Source organism: Otolemur garnettii, unplaced genomic scaffold, assembly GCF_000181295.1.
Source record: "Otolemur garnettii isolate 467f Iridium unplaced genomic scaffold, OtoGar3 scaffold00020, whole genome shotgun sequence".
NCBI lineage: Eukaryota > Metazoa > Chordata > Mammalia > Primates > Galagidae > Otolemur > Otolemur garnettii.
The window spans coordinates 4,477,118-4,496,598 of record NW_003852415.1 but is presented as its reverse complement, the minus strand read 5'-3'; the positions used below and the strand labels follow the sequence as shown (position 1 = coordinate 4,496,598).

At 46.3% G+C, this 19,481-nt stretch overlaps 1 protein-coding gene across 1 annotated transcript in view; it reads right to left on the bottom strand.

The window, feature by feature from the left end:
* Positions 1-19,481, bottom strand: part of ADCK1 (aarF domain containing kinase 1) — a 109,480-nt gene that overhangs the window by 25,147 nt on the left and 64,852 nt on the right. The window contains exons 5-6 of the mRNA XM_023511590.1: positions 13,265-13,423; positions 1,335-1,493 (exon numbers count right to left, since the gene is read on the bottom strand). Of these exons, the coding sequence (XP_023367358.1) occupies positions 1,335-1,493; positions 13,265-13,423 (318 nt within the window). The remainder of the gene's footprint in view (positions 1-1,334; positions 1,494-13,264; positions 13,424-19,481) is intronic.

Genomic DNA, 19,481 nt, shown 5'->3' with positions numbered 1-19,481 from the left:
AAAGCCAAGCTCTCTCTGTAGACCACCAGAGGGAACCTCCAACCCCTGCACCATGGTGATGAACGGCCACCAACCCCACTTACAATACCATTCACGATACAGCTCTGACTTTGTAACATTTGATATTGTTTCTCATGTTAAGTATCTTCTGTTACATAGGCAGTTCTGCTATAATACTTGTTTTAAAAAGTATTCTAAGAAGAATAAAACAGTAGCATAGTTTTACATATGTTAAATGTCTAGAACAAATTTGTTCCAGTGTGATTGATATATTAGGGAACAGTTTGATCATAATCGAAATTTTACATTAGCTTATGTGCACTGTCATCTCCAAGAAACACTGTGAATGCAGACAACTGTATCTAGCTGAACCCTGCCACACGGGAATACACGAAGCACACAGACCTCAAACATCGCTGCACGTGGCTGAGGCAACCACATCTAGTGTTGAGGCCTGCCATCCCATTTCAGAGGACCCTCCTTCCACCACCACACAATGATTGCAAGCAGCAACACTTCTGAAGCCCACTTCCACAAGCAGATTTCTGGGTGAAATGTCGTGCATGTTATGGCCTTATGTATTTCTTAGACACTTAACATATTGTAAAACTATGCTACTGTTTTATTCTTCTTTTATTTTCTGTGTCACGGATGAAGTTTTGCATGTGATAGCCCCAACTCATTTTCCTCATGAGCCCTGAGGTTTCCATTGTGTGACTCTGCAGACTATGGTAATGTCTAGGAACACGTATATTACACTACAGAACTTACCATATCCAGCCTGAGCAAGAGAGAGACCTCTGTCTCTACTAAAAATAGAAAAACTGGCCAGATGTTGTGGTAGGTACCTATAGTCCCAGCTACTCAGGAGGCCAAGGCAAGAGGATTGCTCAAGCTCAAAAGTTGGAGGTTGCCATGAGCCATGATGCCATGGCACTCTACCCAGGGGGCCAGAGTGAGACTCTCTCTCAAAAAAAAAAAAAAAAACTAACCATATCTTAAATGAGCTAATGTAATGTACATATGTCTGGAACGGTGCGGGAGTATAGTAGTAGCATTAGCTATTATCACCATCATTGTCATCATCCCACACTTCACGGCAGCAGAAACCACGGCATATTGGCCCTTGGGTAATGCTCAGTGTCTTGCAATTGTCAATTATTTAACAAACATCTGCTTAATTGACTGACAGGTCAACAGTCACACTTGGTATTTCTTTCTAAATTGCCTTCAAGTAAGGCTCAGAGAGAAGTTTCAATTATGTATTGAAAGGGAGACCAATCTCCCTGGTCTTCCGGCAGACCCTCTGCTCCCTATGGCTCTGCCCCACCTACCTTTAAGAAGTCAAAGTGCTTGAGCATCTGGGCTACTTTCTCAGCATTCCTCCCTTCATTGAGGAAATCCAGCTCCAAAGGCAGGTTCTTCTTGGCTTCATCCACCAGCCACATAAACTCAAAGTCTGGAAATAGCTGTTTCACAGCCAGGACAAGCACCTGAAATCCACCAAGCACCCCATTAATCAGCCCTCTGCACCCACCAAGGGGGTTACATTTCCCACCTACCTGCTGGGTCATCCCTGGAGAACGGGTTGGTGGAGAAACTTCTCCTCTGAGGTCCATCTCTGGAATCTAAGATGATCACAGCCCAACAGCCACTGGCAGTAACCATGACTACTGTCTGCTAAGTAGCACTCTCCACGTGCCCAGATTGGGGCTAAGCACTTCACCTACTACTCCACTTAATCCTCACAACTCCGGGAGGTACACAGATGCATATCCTAACATCCCCATTTCATAGATGAGGAAGCTAAAGCTCTGAGAGGTTATATGATTTTTCACCAATTCACCCAGCAGAGGAAGTACAGTGCCAGAATTCCACTTGGGTCTACCCAACTCCAAGGCCCTGCACTGAAGCACTTCACTCAACTGCTGCTGTTGCTACTCCCAGATTTGTTCTTCGGGGTTCTGTTTACAAAGCATTCAGAGGCTGCTTCAATTGTAAGTGTCATTTTATTTCTTTCTTAAGCTGAAAGCTTAGTACTCGAGTGTTTATGATATTAGTTTCTATACTTTCTGCATGTCTAAAATATTACCTAATAAAAAATTAAATTTGGAATAAGAAAACAAGGCTGGGCATGACAAGAAATAAAGGATTTGAGTACTTGGATAAAAAGCTTGGATTTTTGGCAATTTCGATCCACAGTAGATTCTTGGGCAATGATGTGATGAAAGAGGGTTTTAGAAGACATATCTGGCATTCAGGTGTCAGTTGAATGATGTGAAATTAAACCCCACAGGCCGAGAACAAGAGCCCAATGCTGTGTGCAGAGCAGATCACACCCCCTCCGTGGGCAGGGAGTCAGTCCTGCCTCACCACCTGGGCCCTGGATTTGAGACAGTGTCACAATTACATGGGTGATGGCTCTATAGTGAGTGAGCAAGGGTGATACCAGGGATATGAATGGTGTTCCAGAATTCCAAGGGGGAGACACAGAAGGCACCTCCCTGCTCTTCCATAAGCTCCCCTGTTGGCAGTCAAAGCCAGGCCTGGGGAGAACCACTGGCTGATGATCCCAACAATTCGTGATATAGATTATAGTCCAAATTCTCTGATAACACCCATCTTCCCCCAATATAGCACACGGCAATGAGTAAGAACTGAAAAGCCATGGGCCCTGGTATCAAGAGATCTTCCCTTTCCAATCTCTCCAGAAGGACTTACAGGGCCACAGCCAAGAGCCTTGTCTTGTGCTTCTTTTTACCCTGGTCTATGATATTATGTCCAACAAGGCATTAGGCTCGTGTGACCCAAAAGAAATGAATCTAACGCTGGGCCATTAACTAAGAGGCACTTAGGGGTTTATTGGTAAGCCCTTTGTCCTTGGTGATATACCAGATGCTATTCTGAAAGAATCACCACACAGGGTTATTACACTCAATTTCTACCAAAGCCCCTTTTAATTATATTAGGATGTAGTTTAATTTATTTTCAGTCCCGTCTGGTCTTTCATGGACTAGACCCATGACCTTATGATAATCGATTTAGTGTATGTTTTGTTTCTATTTGTGTCACATGAGACCAGGAGGGAGAGGTGGCAACACATAGGCCTGGACAGCACATGTCAGGCACAGGCGCCTGGGCATGGCAGCCTCCAGACATCACATCTTGTCACAGTGCCCTCAGATGGCCCTCAGTGGCCACCAAAGCTGGGTGATCTTGGGTCCAACGCATATGAAACCCCCTTCTCACCACGTCATTGCTCAGTGCCTCTTAGTTAATAGCCTAGCTTTAGATTCATTTCTTTTGGATCACACGTGCCTAATGCTTTGTTGTACACAGCAGAGCAGCCACAGGTAAAAGAAGTGCCTCACCCAGGCCTGAGCTGTGGCCACGCACCCATCTAAGGCACCTGAATTCCACTTTCCAGAATCTGAGTTCAGGCAAGAAAAGTTCTACAGCATTTTGCTCTAGTGGAAATTTCAGTGGGCCTTGCCAACGCAGGGCAAGGAAAGGAAGACAGTCAGGTTCCCTTATTTGTTCAACTAGTACTTACTGACTACCTCTAGGGAATTACCCTGGGTGAGACATGAGATATACAGGGAGCTACCTGGAGCCTAGTGAGGCCTATACCAGGGGTGAGGGGAAGAATCTTCTGGCCAAAGAGTAATTCCTCATCATTTAATGTATGGGCATTGTTACTTGCAAAATTTTAAATTAGTATTAATATCCAAACAGCACTGAAAGGCACAGTAAAGATTTTTTTCTGTTATTAATCAATTACATAATTAGTCATTACTAACACTATTGGTTATTATTAATACCTGATGTCATTAATCATAAAAGCAGGCATAGATTTTATTGATAGTAACTGCTAATAACTAATTGATAACCCTCTAAAACTTTATGGTACTCATAAAACTGGTTTCTGAATCATTCTGTGGGATGTGGGCCAGCCTCTTGGTTACTTTAAACCAAAAAGGTTTGTTTGAATGGAAGTCAGTGGTTCTTAGCTTTATGGGAGGTCACCATTCTCTTTATGGGAGGTTATCAACTGGAAAACCTAATATCAGCTATGAAGCCCAGAAAATGTACAAACTCACGTAATTTTGTACATAATTCAGGGTATTCTCCTACCCCTTGAAATTCACTGGTGGAGAAGGAAGGTCAGGTGAAGAGTCATCTGGACCAAGTAGTTTTGGCCTGAACAGAGTAAAATAAAATACCTCAGTTTCACCTTCTGTTTTCATTCTTAAATGAATCTACTTAGCCTGCCCTAAGTAGAGCCATTTCAGTTTTTCTTTTTGACAGCAGATGCAATCAACTAAAACAGGGGTTACTATCAATTCAACTTTTGAATTTTTCTCCCAAAATGCATCTTTCCCATAAAATTCTTCCAACAGCCAATGTTTTCACCAGCATCTACCACATACTCAACACTTAGTAGATGTTTATCGAATATTCACATGAATAAATGAATAAAGGAATGAACAAATGAATATTTCAAAGAGTCTGTCTTCTCCTCTGAGATAATTATATATTCCTATCTGTATTATCCAAAGGGATTGAGTTTTTCTGTTTTTTGAGATTGTGATGGAAAGAGCAAGTACCTCTAAATTCAGAGGAGCTATAGTTTCAGAACACCTGCGGATCTCCTACTTGATCTGGAACCTTATGAAGCAATCAAGATACATTAAAAAATTAATCCTCTCTTCCAGGGAAAATAAGAAAACTACTTTCCTATAGGGTCACTGGCTCACAGGAGAAAAAAATAAATTGTGGTCCATAAAGAAAGATAATGGAGGGGGGGCGCCTGTGGCTCAAAGGAGTAGGACAACGGCCCCATATTAACGGAGGTGGTGGGTTCAAACTCAGCCCTGGCCAAAAACTGAAAAAAAAAACAAAAAAAGAAAAAGAAAAAAAGAAATATAATAGGAAAAATGAAGAGTCACATAGAAGTTTGAAAACTAGCAACTGCTATTTATATTAGGAAAAAAATGGGAATTAGCATTATTTAGTACCTACTATGTGCCTGGCACTGTGCCACAAGTTACTTTACAGATGCACTCTCATTTAATCCTCTCTTTGCCAATTTTACATGGAAGAAAACAGGTTCCTGGAGGTCAAGGTCACATAGTTTATAATTGCCGAAACAGGATCTGCACCCGGGTTTTTCTTGTCCTTACTTTATTCAGCCCTGCCTCATGCAATACAATACAGGATGGCACAATAGGAAGCTCAAGATAAGACACAGAAAGAGCTTTGTAAACTATAAAGTGCAACTGAAATGCAAGTTACTGTTATCAAGTTATTATGTATTATAAAAGAAATAATGTTCTACAGAAAAACAGCACACTAAACAGAACGCCTGTACCAATCCGAGCTGGTAAAAATGAATGTCCGACAAGAATCGAAAATCAATTTAGAGTGATGTAAATAGCTTGCCATTCATGGGATTTATCTTTGTTCTGATAAGTTATTAAAGTACACACTTTTTAGAAAACAGAATTATATTGTGAAGAGAAGTTTCCATAGATGGCCCACGTCTCTGGATATTTTTACATATATTCTTTAAAATAAAATCACGGTTGGATTCTGCCAACACAAACATTACCTAGCCACCCACTGCTCAATCAACAGATTTAGTAAAGAAACAAGATGACAGACAGCATGCACTGAAAATGCTGCTCAAGAAAAGATAAAAAACATGACTGTCACAGGTCAGTCTTTATTTTTAGAGGCCTTGGGATCGGTTAGATGACATCAACTGGTTCTCAGGCCACAGAATTCTGTCCCAACATAGCCGAGAGTCTTGGGGACTGGTAGTACATGGGGCGGGGCATAGTACTTGACCATGAGTTAGATTCCTCAGGGATGATAGAGGAAGCAGGTGTTTATCATTAATCAGAAGCTTGAGAGAGAACCGGCAGTGATACAGCATGGTCAGGATGGTGATGGCTGGGGATTATGGTCTTTCCTCAGCTCACAGATCAGCTGGGTTCTACCCTGCCCTCAAGCAGTGAGAATGGCAATGAGATATGGCCTGCTAAGCTCCCTGCTAATGTGGGCAGAAAAGAACTGCTGCAAAGCCAGCCCTCCAGCAGACGGATGGACTATGCTTCGTCAGTTCACCCTTTCCTGCTGAATCATTGTTCCAATCTCTAGGCCCAATTAGTCTGGCTCTGGACAGCCACTCAAATCAATAAGAGTCACTGGCCGTGCATCTAGAAGTAGAGTTGCCCCAACTATTAAAGGGACAATATCAGGTGATAATGACAAAGCTGAAAAACATCCTTGCCTGTGCCTTTCTCTTTTGTGCAAAGTCACTGACACCATCAGACTCACTGAATACCCTTTACTGAGAATCAGCCTCCAATCTCTGCCATCATTCAGCAGTCTATCCCAGACACTTTCCCCATTCCCCAAGAGAAGTGACAGGTTCACAGGAGAAACAAAACACTAGTGTGGCACACGCTATTGGCTACCAACCCAACAGCCATCTCCTCTACCTTCCTGGCTAACAGAACCCCAATTTTGTGCATCATTCATATCCTTCAAGGAAAGCAAGCCTGAGACAGTGAATCAAGATTGGTCTAAGCCGACTGAGGTGGTCTCATTTCTCTTGCTAAGACTGATTTAGGCATTGGCATTCCTCTGGCCAAGAAGAAACAAAGGGGATTCTCCTAGGGAACTCCTTTTTTACAGAGGACATGAGAGGTGAGGGGAACAGGCCCTCTTTAGCATCTGGGTATACCCTCGTTATAACAACAGGAACTACTACAGCTGTTTTGAGCCCCTGAGGGACACCAGCCAGGAAGCTGAGGTGGCAGAGTAAAGGATGAGAAGAACTTGGGTCCTTATAAATCACAATGAGTTGCTGAGTTAATCCAGTTGATCCAACTTCCAGACATCTTCCCGTGTGAGATAATATGGATTATTATCTATTCTACTTTCCGTGGGATTTTCTGATTCTTGGAGCCAAAAGTTTCCTAACTATACAACCAGTAGTCCCTACTTCCTTGCTCCAAAGTCTCACTCCTGTAGACCTTTACACACACACCCCATCCTTATAACAGATCTATGTTTGGATTTGTAAGATCACCTCTTAAAATGTAAATACACAGAGGCTAAAACTGTTAGTCACTCTCTCTTTAGAGTGAATTGCTTTAATCAGATTGCCTTCCTCTAAAGACCAGGCCGTGCTCAGTGACACAGTGGTGGGGAACCTAAGGCCCTGGAGCCACATGTGGCCCCTGGATCCATGAGTGTAGCCTTTTGACTAAATCCAAATTTTACAGAACAAATCATTTTTATAAAACTAACCTAGGGGGAAAGCAATGGGCAATAGGAACAAAGCAGGAGGGCACACAACACCTGGAACTGTCATGAAAGGAGGCACAGAAGGCCATGCAGAAAAGTAGGTTTCCCTCCCCTCTGTCTCTGAGTTTCTGGTGGCTAACACAGCCCTCAGGGCCCTTAAATATCACCCTTCTCCTGCCAAGAATCCCTGAGCACCTTTCTGGGATTGTCATTTCTAAAACCAAGATATGTTTAGGTCTGGACTCAGGAAAAAAAAAAACTTGCTTCAAATATCAAAAAAATTAGCTTTCCAGTTGGGCTCTTCTTGCTATTGTAGCAGAAATCGACCCAAGCTGGGCTTTTTCCACGAGAGACCAAGCCCAGTGAGAAGGCAAGGCCACCCAGTACTGCTGCTAATGCTGATGGTCCTTGGGGGCTGGTAGCCTTAGGCTTCCTTCCCAGCTGTTCTGAAGGCTATGAGCGTGGGTCTTGGGTCTGCCTTGTGGTCCCAGCCCCAGCACTGCCTCGGCCACTGCCAAGGAGCCACTCTGTACTCTGCACACAGCCTGCCAGGATATGCTTCCCAAGAAAAGCATTTAATGCTTACCTTAGAGGAAGATGCCAAAATCTTTATTGCTGCTATTATTTCTATGACCTTACAGCAACCATTACTTGGGGGAGCCGGCGAGACTCTGAGCAGAGAAAAAGTGACAGCTGTCCTTCCAGCCCAAGTGGGCCCTGATGACAAATGCTGGGCAGAGGTAGGTTCCTGCCTGACTCAGGAGTGGCTGCTGAGAATCAGGAAACCAAGGAATCTCTGAGACCCCTGTTTTTGGCTGTTCCACAGCCCCTAACAGGTGCTCAAAAAATCAAGTTTCTAGGTGGATGCCTAGTGCCACTCAGCAGCCCTGCCCCTTCACCCCGGTCAGCAACCTCTTCCATTGCACACAGCAGCTATTCCAAACCTTCATCCCACCTCAAGTCTCCAATGCCACCTTCTACCCCCTCATTCTCAGCAGACGGTCTCACCTCCCACTTCTGAGAAAAAATAGAGGCTATCAGCCCGCTACACAACCCACTGCCCACTTTCCCTCCCTCTGTCCCCTCTGCCCCACACGGTCATCTGCGCCCAGTCTTACCACCTTCCTCTGGACTCAAAACAAAGGCTAATCAAAGGCTACTGTTTCCATCTGTGTTCTTGGTGTCCAGTCTCTTGAATCACCTCCTGAATGTGATCTAGCCATTACTTCTCTCTGCTGAATCCTCAATTCCCCCCACCTCATCAGCTACACGCTTACTCAAGTCTCCCAGCACTTACTCCATGCACTCTAACCTCTACCACCTCTCCCCAGCCCTCTCTGGCATTAAAGGTCTCCACTTCCTTGGGTCTCAATTCTCTTGCACCCCACTCAGGCCACTGTAGCTACTCTCCCTAATGATGCCAAATTGCTAAATCCAAAATACCCTTGCCAGTGCTTTAATGATTTGATCTCCCATTTGACAATGTTGAGTAACCCTGATAGACTCTATTTCCCAAAATGGTTGCAACAATATGTCCCATTCTAATAAGCTTCTAGAACCTTGCCACTCTCCCATTAAGAGACAGAGTCTATATCCCCACCTCTCAACAAAGGGGCCTTTAATTGCTTCATCCAATAAAGTAAGAAGTAATCCCATATGACTTCCAAGGCTGGGTCATAAAATTCTGATGTACTTTCAGCCTTATTCTCCTGGAATACTTGCTCCTACATTCCAGCCACCATGCTTTGAGGAAGCCCAATAGTCATGCAGAGGCTGATGTGGGGAGGACCTCAGACCCTGGCCCACAGCTTCAGTTGAGCTCCCAGACAACAGCCATCACCAACCTGCCAGCCAAAGTAATGAGCCGCCTTGGAAGTGGCTCCTCCAGCCCCTAGCCTACTACCCTAGATAGAGGTGCCTAGAACAGATGAGTTTCTCTGCCAAGCCCTAGCCAAACTGCAGATTCACAAGCAAAACACATGGCTATTGTTTTAAGCCACCAAGTTTTAAGGTGAGTCATTATGCAGCATTAGATAACTGATAACAGTGCTCTTTTCTTGAATTTTGCTCCCACTGGATGTGCAGCATTATCAATCCTGGTTCTTCTCCAGCTTCTCTGACCACGTCTTCTCAGTCAGGAACTTATCCTCTTCTGCTCATTCCCCAAATGATGATGTTCCTCATGGTTTTTTCCCCTGCAATCTCTCTTCTTCTATAACCCTAATACTTCCTCTCATTGATCTCAACTACTCCCCCAGATTCAGCAGCCTTGAGTACCTTTGCTCATAAATCCCAAATCTATATTCCAACCTGAACTCCAGAAGGACAGGGAAATCCTTATTCAAAACTAAGCAATATCTGATAACAGCAATATCTGACCCCGTGGTTGTGCCACTACTTCCCTTTGTTCTGAGATCCATCCCAACCCCATACTCTCATGAGAATCTACGTCTGCCAGGCTCCCTTGCCAACTTGCCTCCAGCGAGGTCTAGCCACTGGGCAGTCTTGAAGGACTATCGGGGGGAGGTGAAAAAGACTATGCCTCAAATAGTATCTGTGGCTCCAACTCCCTGGAAACAGGCCCCACATCTGTGACCTGGCTCCCACTGGGCAAGCTCACCACAGTTCCGGGTCCCATATCTGTGACCTGACTCCCTCTGGGCAAGCTCACCATGGTCCTGGGCCCCACATCTGTGACCTGGCTCCCACTGGGCAAGCTCACCATGGTCCCAGACCCCACATCTGTGACCTGGCTCCTACTAGACAAGCTCACCATGGTTCCAGGTCGCACATCTGTGACCTGACTCCCACTGGGCAACCTCACCACGGTCTCAGGCCCCACATCTGTGACCTGGCTTCCCCTCAGCCTGCTCACCATGGTTTCAGGCCCCACATCTGTGACCTGGCTCCCATTGGACAAGCTCACCACAGTTCTAGACCCCACATCTGTGACCTGGCTCCCACTGGGCAAGTTCACCATGGTTCCAGGCCCTACATCTGTGACCTGGCTCCCTCTGGGGAAGCTCGCTATGGTCCTGGGCCCCACATCTGTGACCTGGCTCCCACTGGGCAAGTTCATCACAGTCCTGGCCTCTACCAGGTGGGCCCAGCGGCTGAGCTCCAGAGAATCACCTCTTCTTTTTGTCTCTCCACTTTGAGAGTGACAGTGGTGCCATGTTGGTGACTGTCTCACCATCCCATCTTGCTTCTCAGCAATTCTGTCTCTAGTAAACCCAATTTTTTGTTTTGTTTTGTTTTTTGAGAAAGAGCCTCAAGCTCTCACCCTGGGTAGAGTGCTGTGGCATCACAGCTCACAGCAACCTCCAACTCCTGGGCTTAAGCAATTGCCTCAGCCCCCCAAGTAGCTGGGACTACAGGCGCCCACCACAATGCCCAGCTATTTTTTGGTTATAGTTGTCACTGCTGTTTGGCAGGCTGGGCTGGGTTCAAATCTGCTAGCTCTGATGTATGTGGCAGGCACCTTAGCCACTTGAGCTACAGGCGCCCAGCCCCAATTTTCTGTTTTAAATTCCCTCTGTTTGAGATACAGCAGTTTCTTTCGTTCTGAATGAACCTAGTCTGATATATAGTAGTCTCCCGATATCCAGGTCTTGCTTTCTGAGGTTTCAGTTACCTGTGGTCGACTGCCCTGAAAACAGGTAAGTATAATATTTTAAGAGACAGAAAAAAAAAGAGAAGAGAAAAGGCCACATTCACATTACCTTTTTTAATTTTTTTTTTGAGACAATGTTGTTCTGTTGCCCTTGCTAGAGTATAGTGCTATCATATCATAGCTCACAGTAACCTCAAACTCCTAGGCTCAAGCAATCCTCCCATTGCAGCCTCCCGAGTAGCTGAGACTACAGGTGCCTACCACCACACTTGGGTAATATTTCTATTTTTTGTAGAGACAAGAGTCTTGCTCTTGCTCAGGCTGGTCTCAAACTCCTGAGCTCAAGCAATTCTCCAACCTTGGCATCCCACAGTGCTAGGATTATAGGCGTGAGCCACCATGCCCTGCCCACATTACTTTTATTACAATATATTATTCTATTTTATTATTAGTTACTGTTGTTAATCTCCTGCGGTGCCTAATTTACAAATTAAACTTTACCATAGGTACGTACATACTATGACATACTAAGAAAAAACAGTATACATAAGGTTCAGCATTTTTCAAGATTTCAGATACCTTCTGAGGGTCTTGGAACATAACCTGAACCAATAAGGGGACATTACTATAACCCAAACTTAACCATTTAAGCCAGAAACTTAAGGTGCTTGTCTCCTGCTTGCTCATACCAGAACTTGCCCCCTCCCCATATCAAGCCACAGAGTCCTGATGACTCCACCCCGAGCCCTGCATCCCCTCAACCCCCACTGCCTTGCTTCCCTCTATTGTTTCTCTTTCAGACCAATGCAGCAGCCACTCAGTCAGTCTCCCAGCTACAGTCTTTCTGCCTACCCATACATCCTCCAGGCTGCCAACAGATTTTTATTTCTAATGCACATCTGATGACAGTTCCCTGATTAAAATTCTTAAATGGTTTCCCACTGACTACAGGAGAAAATCAGATCTGCTCAGGTCCACAAATATGTATTGAGCCTTGCCTGTGTGTACCATTCTACACCTTAGCTGGAATGAAAGGGCCCTCCAGGTTCTGTCCTGCCTGCCTTCCCAGCCTCATCTCCAGGCAATCCTAGACCATACTACCTGAACCAAATGAAGTCCTCCAAGCATACTCTGATCCTCTAGGACTGAGGTCTTCACACATCCTGGGCTATCTTTCCCCTGCATGGCGTCCCCTAGACACTCCCATCTATCCAGGCACAATGGTCCACGGCACTCTGCAAACACCCCTCTGACAGAGCTCATATCCCCACACTGTCTCCTCTCTAAATGGGGAGCTCTGCAAGAGGAAGATGAAGCTCACTCACTAGTGTGTCTCCAGCGCTGACCATGTCCACGAAGAGCCCCTCCATGTACGTGTTAAGTTTGATTAAGGTAAGTTGAAAGGGTGAGGAAAGGGAGCAAAAAAGAGAAAAGGAAGGAGAAGGACATGCTGGCATGTCAGACAGATCACTGACCTGCCTGTGCAGGGGGCCAGCTACCTCCCCAAGCAGTGGCTAGCTCATCCTCTTTCTTCCCTGAGCTGAGCATGGAGCTAGAAAAGGGCTTTTCCCATGGCCACTTCCAAGCAAGTAAGTTTGTTCACTCAAAACAACTATCAGGGGCGGCGCCTGTGGCTCAGTGGGTAAGGCACCGGCCCCATATACCGAGGGTGACCAGTTCAAACCCAGCCCCAGCCAAACTGCAAAAACAACAACAAAAATAGCTAGGCCAACATTGTAGCGGGTGCCTGTAGTCCCAGCTACCAGGAGGCTGAGGCAAGAGAATCACCAAAGCCAAAGGAGTTGAAGGTTGCTGTGAGCTGTGACACCACAGCACTCTACCGAGGGTTAATAGGTGAAACTCTGTCTCAAAACAAACAAACAAACAACAAAAAAACCCCAACTATCAGATAAGCAAACCTGCAATCTGCAAAAATATTTCTATGTGATCTGTATGTTATGTTTACATCCTTGTACACCACATACTTCCTTTTGTTATAATTTAACAAATTAAGATGTAACTTTTTATAATCCCGAGGAAATTACCTTTGGTTCATCTCATTTCTGCAACATTCCTGTGAGGTCCCCTTCCCCTCAGCCCCAGCAGCTGCTCAGAGTGTTCTGAGACCATTACAGGAGTTTCCAGGGACAAATCAAGAACTGACAACCCTGCCGTGGGCTCTTGTGATCCTATCATGGTGTCAGCCCTCCTCTCCCACTCTGCTGCTCAAAGGGCCACCTCTACCCACCAGCCTGAACCAGTGTCATGGAGGGAGGCTGCCAGGTTCCTGGGGACATGTAGACTGAGGACAAAGTTAAGAGAAAAGGCTCTCACCTCCATCAGGAGAATGTCCTTCGAGCTCTGGGCCTGCACCTTTGGGTGCTGAACCTTCACGGCCACCGTCCTCCCATCATGCAGCACTGCCTTGTGGACCTGGGCCAGGGAGGCTGCCCCCAGAGGGGTATCATCGAAGCTCATGAACAAATCATGGATCTGTCAAGAGAGGAGGGAGAACAGAGCAATTAAGAAGATGACCCAGTGCAGTGAAGGGGCTTGGAAGACAGGCCAGAGTCAGGGCTGCGATGCCCTGACAATGGATTTTCTGCTTTATCAGTTGCGGGCCATTGGCTACCGTGGAGATTCGCAGCAGGCATATGGAGAAAAGGAGACAGAAGACACATGTGGAGAATGAGTCCTCCTCATACACGTGCACAGTGCCCCTGAGCACCTCCATCAAAGAAGGCCAAAGAGTGCTGTCCGGAATGTTTGGAACTGAGGATCATCCACCCACATTATTATCCACCTTTGTGCCTCCTGGGAGCTCACACATGACAAACCAAACTTAACAGAACATGAGCCCAGGACAGAGATCAAATGCTTCAGTTCCACCAACCAAGAGAGTTCAGAGAACCCTCAGCAGAGGCTCCAGACCCAATAACCTGCCCAAGCAGCAGCCTCAACATAGGTCCCAGAGCCCACCGCAGCCCAGCCACTCAGGCAGAGATTCCAGGGCTGCAAGCCAGACCGTGGCTTTTGGGCCTCACCTGCAGTGACAACCAAAGATAGCCTGGGGACCCTTACTTCCCTCTCTGCATCTCACATTCTCTTTCTGCAAAGTGGAAATCATACTCCTACTCTTCCTTCTCTTCTTTCCTTTTTCTTTCCTTCCTTCCCTCTTAGAAATGCCACACCAATTCTCCCAAAAGAAACATTCTTTCTGACTTGTGCTGTTGCACCTCCTTATATGGCCCACACATAAATATTCTACCAGATGGAAAGGAGGCCCCTAATGGCCTTTCCCAACAATAGCCAAGCCTGAACTCCTAATCCTCTCATTTCTTTAAGTCTCTGTACAGCCTCAAGGGTCTGGGAAGCCCAGCCAATCACACATACACATACACAGATACGTACAGACGCCATCAGTGCCGTGCCTCCCTCCCGTCGCCCCAGGCTTTCACGCTTTGAGGCCTGTTCAGTCTGTGCCCCTTCCACTCTTGGTACCCACTCTTCCAGAGCCCCTCTGCCCTACGCTGTAGCCCCTCTCCTCAGACATCAGAAATCCCCACAGCCACCATCCCACCTCTTCTGCTAGGCTGCACCACCTCCTGGCTAATCCCATCTCATAAACCAGTGCCTCCAGCCCTGTCATCATTTTTGGAGCTCTCACTAAACTCCATCCCATTATCAAACATCCTACACAGATCAAAGGCCTAGGCCACAAGAAGAAGGTCCTACATTCCTCTGTCACAGAGGTACGTCTGGGACTGGCCTCCTGTCTTGTGTGAATTCATACTGGAGCCCCTCCTTGCCCCTGGTGCTTCCTGCTCTCCCACACTGCACTTGTCTTTTCTCTCCTTCCTCAGTGTGAGGCTCCTTTACAGTAGGAGCCTCCTTCCCTCTTCAGCCACCCTAACCGCCCGGGCACTAACAACACAAAGGCCTGGGCCTGGGTTTGGGTTTGGGACAGGAGGACCCCAGGACCATCACCCCTATAAACTCCACTAGAATATCGGCTCGGAACAGGCAGGGCTTTTTGTCTGTTTTGCTTACTGCTTAATTCCCTGCACCTAAAACAAGACTGGAACTAGATGCCAAATAAACATTTGTTAAATAACTGGATCCATTATTCTCTCTGTTGCAGAAGAAGTGAATCAACTTTTTTTTCCCTTAAAAATGGCTAGACCTACGGTCCCAACCCCTAGGCCTCAGATTAGGACCAGTCTGTGGCCTATTAGGAACTGGGTCACACAGCAGGTAAGTGAGCAAAGCTTCATCTACATTTACAGCCACTCCCATCCTTTACATCACTGCCTGAGCACCACCTCCTGTCAGATTCCCACCCCCGCATCCAGTGGTGCCAAAAAGCTTGGGGACCACTGAGCTAGACCTTCCTGCCCCCACACTCCTATTAACCCAAAGACCTCAAAATCCAAAATGGTAAAAGCACAGGTCACACATGAGATTCACCAAGGCAGACTCTACCAGCCACTCCAAGGTGGGTGTGGGACCCTGGCCTGACCAATAAGAACCCTGAAGACCCCTGGCCACACAGAATGATTCAGAGATGACACGTGACTCAACTGGTCCAATCAGACTCAACTACTTTACTTTTGACTGAACTACAAAAGAGATGCTTTCTCTCTGTTGAAGTTGGACATAAAAATACATATAAGCCTAGAGTGGAGCTGCTGAGGGTCACAAAGTAGCAACAAAGAAGAAAGCAGAGCCAAGGGACAGAGAGAGTGAATCCTTTTCACAGAGCTGCAGCCTGTTGATCTAGCCATGCCTGAGGACCCACCCACCCAGTAATTCCTTTATTAGCTTAAGCCAGTTTAGGTGTTCTGTCACAAGTGAAGGAGCTCTGACTGACACAGTGTGTCCTCAGGCCCCAGCTGGGATAAATGGAAGACGCACAGGCCAAGTGCCCACCCCCCCCCCCCTTGCTGGGGCAGGGATCTAGGAAACGGAGGGAAGGCAGAGCTCCAGAAACATTCCCAGCCATTGCACTATAAGATCTACACCAAGTCCCTTGGGAAACCCTCTGATAGTTCCTAAAGTAGCACTAAGGAGGTTTTCTACTGCAGAGCTATGAATTCAGACCCTCATCCTCCAGGCACCAAGACTGGCCCAATCTTCTGCTGCAAAAGGACTTGGGGGTCATTTGACCTCACTCCTGACCCTAAGCCTCCACCTGGCTCCCAGGAACATCTGCTTGTTGTCAGAGAAGGACAATCAGTTTTCAAGCCAGTGTCATTGCAGGGGTACTGCAGAGTCATTGCAACTGAAAAGTGACATGGCATCTCTAGGGCCATGTGGCAAGAGCAGCTGCCAAGAGCACCCCACAGGGAGGTGGGGGAAGGAAAGGGCTAAGATAAGCAGATCCTAATCTTCAGGGTGAGAAAGCCCAGGCTAACCATACCCTCAGGAGCCAGAAAGAGGGCTTCCTACAGTCCCCTGACCCCAACCTGGGATCAAGGGGCCCTAAGATACCACCCAAGCCCAGCAGGCAACTCAGCACCCTGAACAATGCCCAGCTTGCAAGGACTTGCCACATTCCCAGTTTCCCCAGTGGAAACCCAGAGAGGCATGGGACATGAGGATGTACCACTCACGGGCACAGGGAACTTGCCCCGCAGATGCCTACCCTACAACCTCCTCCAGCGCCCCTGCAGCCATCCCGTCCCTCTCTATCAGGAAGCAAGTCACACGCTCACACCCACACCCTCCTGTGCTTAAGCGAGCACACACACATGCACACACACAATAATTGATTGCTCACGGATGTTCCTAGCTGGCTTATAAAAAAGGTAATTAAAGATTGGTGCTGGAGCCTGTAATTAAATATGAATAAAGTATCTCTAAATGGAACCTTGATTCAAAGTGTTCAGTGGAAGTACTTTATGCTGATAGACAGTAAAGAAAAACAGACCCTGTCCCGAAAGCAGAATTATACCCCCCATGCAGCTGAAACAAATGCCACCCCCCTCCAATCAGGCCCAGTCCCCCAGCCCTTTCAGCAGAAACCATTAGCAGAAACAAACTGCAGCATTTGCAGCAATTAGATTCAAGCAGGGCCCGATGCTGCCTCCAGTCACTCGTAGAAACTTGTCTCCCTTTCTGAGGCTTTCTTTCCTGTTCCCTTTTTTTTTCCTTCCCCACTCTGGGTCTGGTGGCAAAATCAATTAAGTAAAACAATTGCAATTTAATATGACTAGTTATGTGCTTTTTAATTACTGTCGGCCCATAATTCGAATATATCGATGTCCCTGTCTGGAAAAGGAAAAATAATTGGGAAAAAAGTTTTTCTACCTTTGGTTTATCTGTGTGAGCACGCAAGCATGGGTGCACACAGCGTATGCACACACAAGTGTAAAGGGAGGAAGTGTTTGTCTTTTTATGAACAGAAACACATCAGAGGGGTAAGAAGAAATGTGTCATCCCCAAGGGGCTTAGCAACTGGGGGTGCTGTTAAGTCCTCAACAGTCTGGCTTCAGCTGGAGCCTGGGAATCAAGAGACCATGTGACACCAAACCCAAGTCAAAGGGCAGAGAGATTCTCCAGAAGGTCAGCCGTGCAGATGCCCATGAAGCCAGGTTATTGGGCAGTGTTTCCAAAATGCCACACTGGGTGGCCAAGCACTGGCCAAGATCTTCATTTGACCGAAAATAAGGTGACAGGGAGTTAAGATCTTCTGGGAAAACCCCACTATGACTCTTAGGGGAGTTTTGCTTGGGTCATCTTAGCCAGCCCCACCAACATCTGCAGCCTAACCAGCACAGGCCCCACACAGTGACAGGCCCACCAGTCACAGGCTGGGGAATGGCCTGGATTTTCCAAAATGGCCCAATTTCTAACATTCCAGTCACTGTCCTCATACTCAGTCATATCAGGCTGATTGTCGTTTCAGAAACGACATCACCGTATCAATAATGCATCTCACAAACTCTGAACTGCCTGGATCCAGAAGCAAACAGGATCCTGCCTCAAAGCAGGCAAGTCCAGGCCTAGATGCCACGGCCAGGCAGTTCCGGCTCAGGAGCTGGGGAGACTGCCCAGGTCACCTAAGGCAGAACCAACACAGGGCAGGTTACTATGGCATCAGCAGCATCGGTCTCAAGATGGCCCACCCCACGCCTGGCTAGGTGCCAGCTGCCATCCACGGGAGTCAGGGAGGGAGACAGACAAGCCTCCATCTGTGCTAATGGAAGCGGCTAGAGTGAACCTTACCTACCCCCTCCCACCCCAGACTAAGGCAAATAAGACAGAGCTAGCCAGCAACAATTCTGCAAAACTCTGACATCTGCTTGGGCAGAAAACCCACCACCACCTCTCTGGCTCCTCTGCTTGGAGCCCAGCCCCATCTCCCACAGCCACTTCCCAGGGCCCTGCCCCAGGCATCCTTACATTGTATACCCTACATTGTATAGTCACCCTACCAGCAGATACACCATTTTGCTACAATTCCTGCCGCTCCCCCTTAAACATGTCTGGTCTGTATTCCACTACTTCAAGGTCATTTCTGAACCTTCCAAGGTGACACCTAATAGTGACAGCAAAAAGTGGCACATGCACATTCATTTGAAAATATGTTTACAATTTTTTAAAAATGAATAGTGAATAGTTTATTGGTAAGTACATGGTTTCAATGGCAGTAATAAATTCACTTGAACAGAAGACAATAATGAAGTCAAAACAATAAATTTTTGCTAATCATCAGAAAATCTGTGGCCATTGGGGCTGTCACAGAGAAATCCAAAATCACTCAGAGGCCAAATCTTAAAGAAGATCTGTCCTCTTATTAGTCCATATAGAATAGGTCCACAGTACCTCAAAATCTGTAGAATTCTGGCTGGGCGCAGTGGCTCACACCTGTAATCACTTTGAGAGGCAGAGATGGGTGGATTCCTTGAGCTCAGAAGTTCAAGACTAGCCTGAGCAAGAGGGAAACTCCATGAAAAAAAAAGGAAAAATTTAAAAAAAGAAAGAAACACTATACTACAAACAAAAAAAAAAAAGAGGGAAACTCTATCTCTAAAAATAGCCAAGCATTGTCCTGTAGTCCTAGCTACTCGGGAGGCTGAGACCAGAGAACCACTTGAACCCAGGAGTTTGAGGTTGCTGTGAGCTATGATGATACCATACTCTACAGAGGGCAACATAGTGAGACTCTGTCTCCAAAAAATAAAAATAAAAAATCTATAGATTATCATCTTCTAACCAAATATGACCTGTTGGCATATAACTATGACTTTTAAAGAAATCTGATGAACTAGTAGTGAGGATTTTGTTTCCTTCCAAACCAATTACTCTTTTATAAATATTTGATTTTGGATCACTTGGGCTTTTTGCAATCACAATGTCACCTCTTTGGATACCACAGAAATGTCGACTAAGATTTTCTGCAAAAATATTATCTGAATTTTTAATTATAGGCTCCACTCATGGTCCAGAACACATACAACCACCACCAATGTATTCAAAAGTACATTGAGCTATACGGCTGTACTGAACAGTATAGCCAACAACTTGAAACGGTTTTCCTAGAACACCA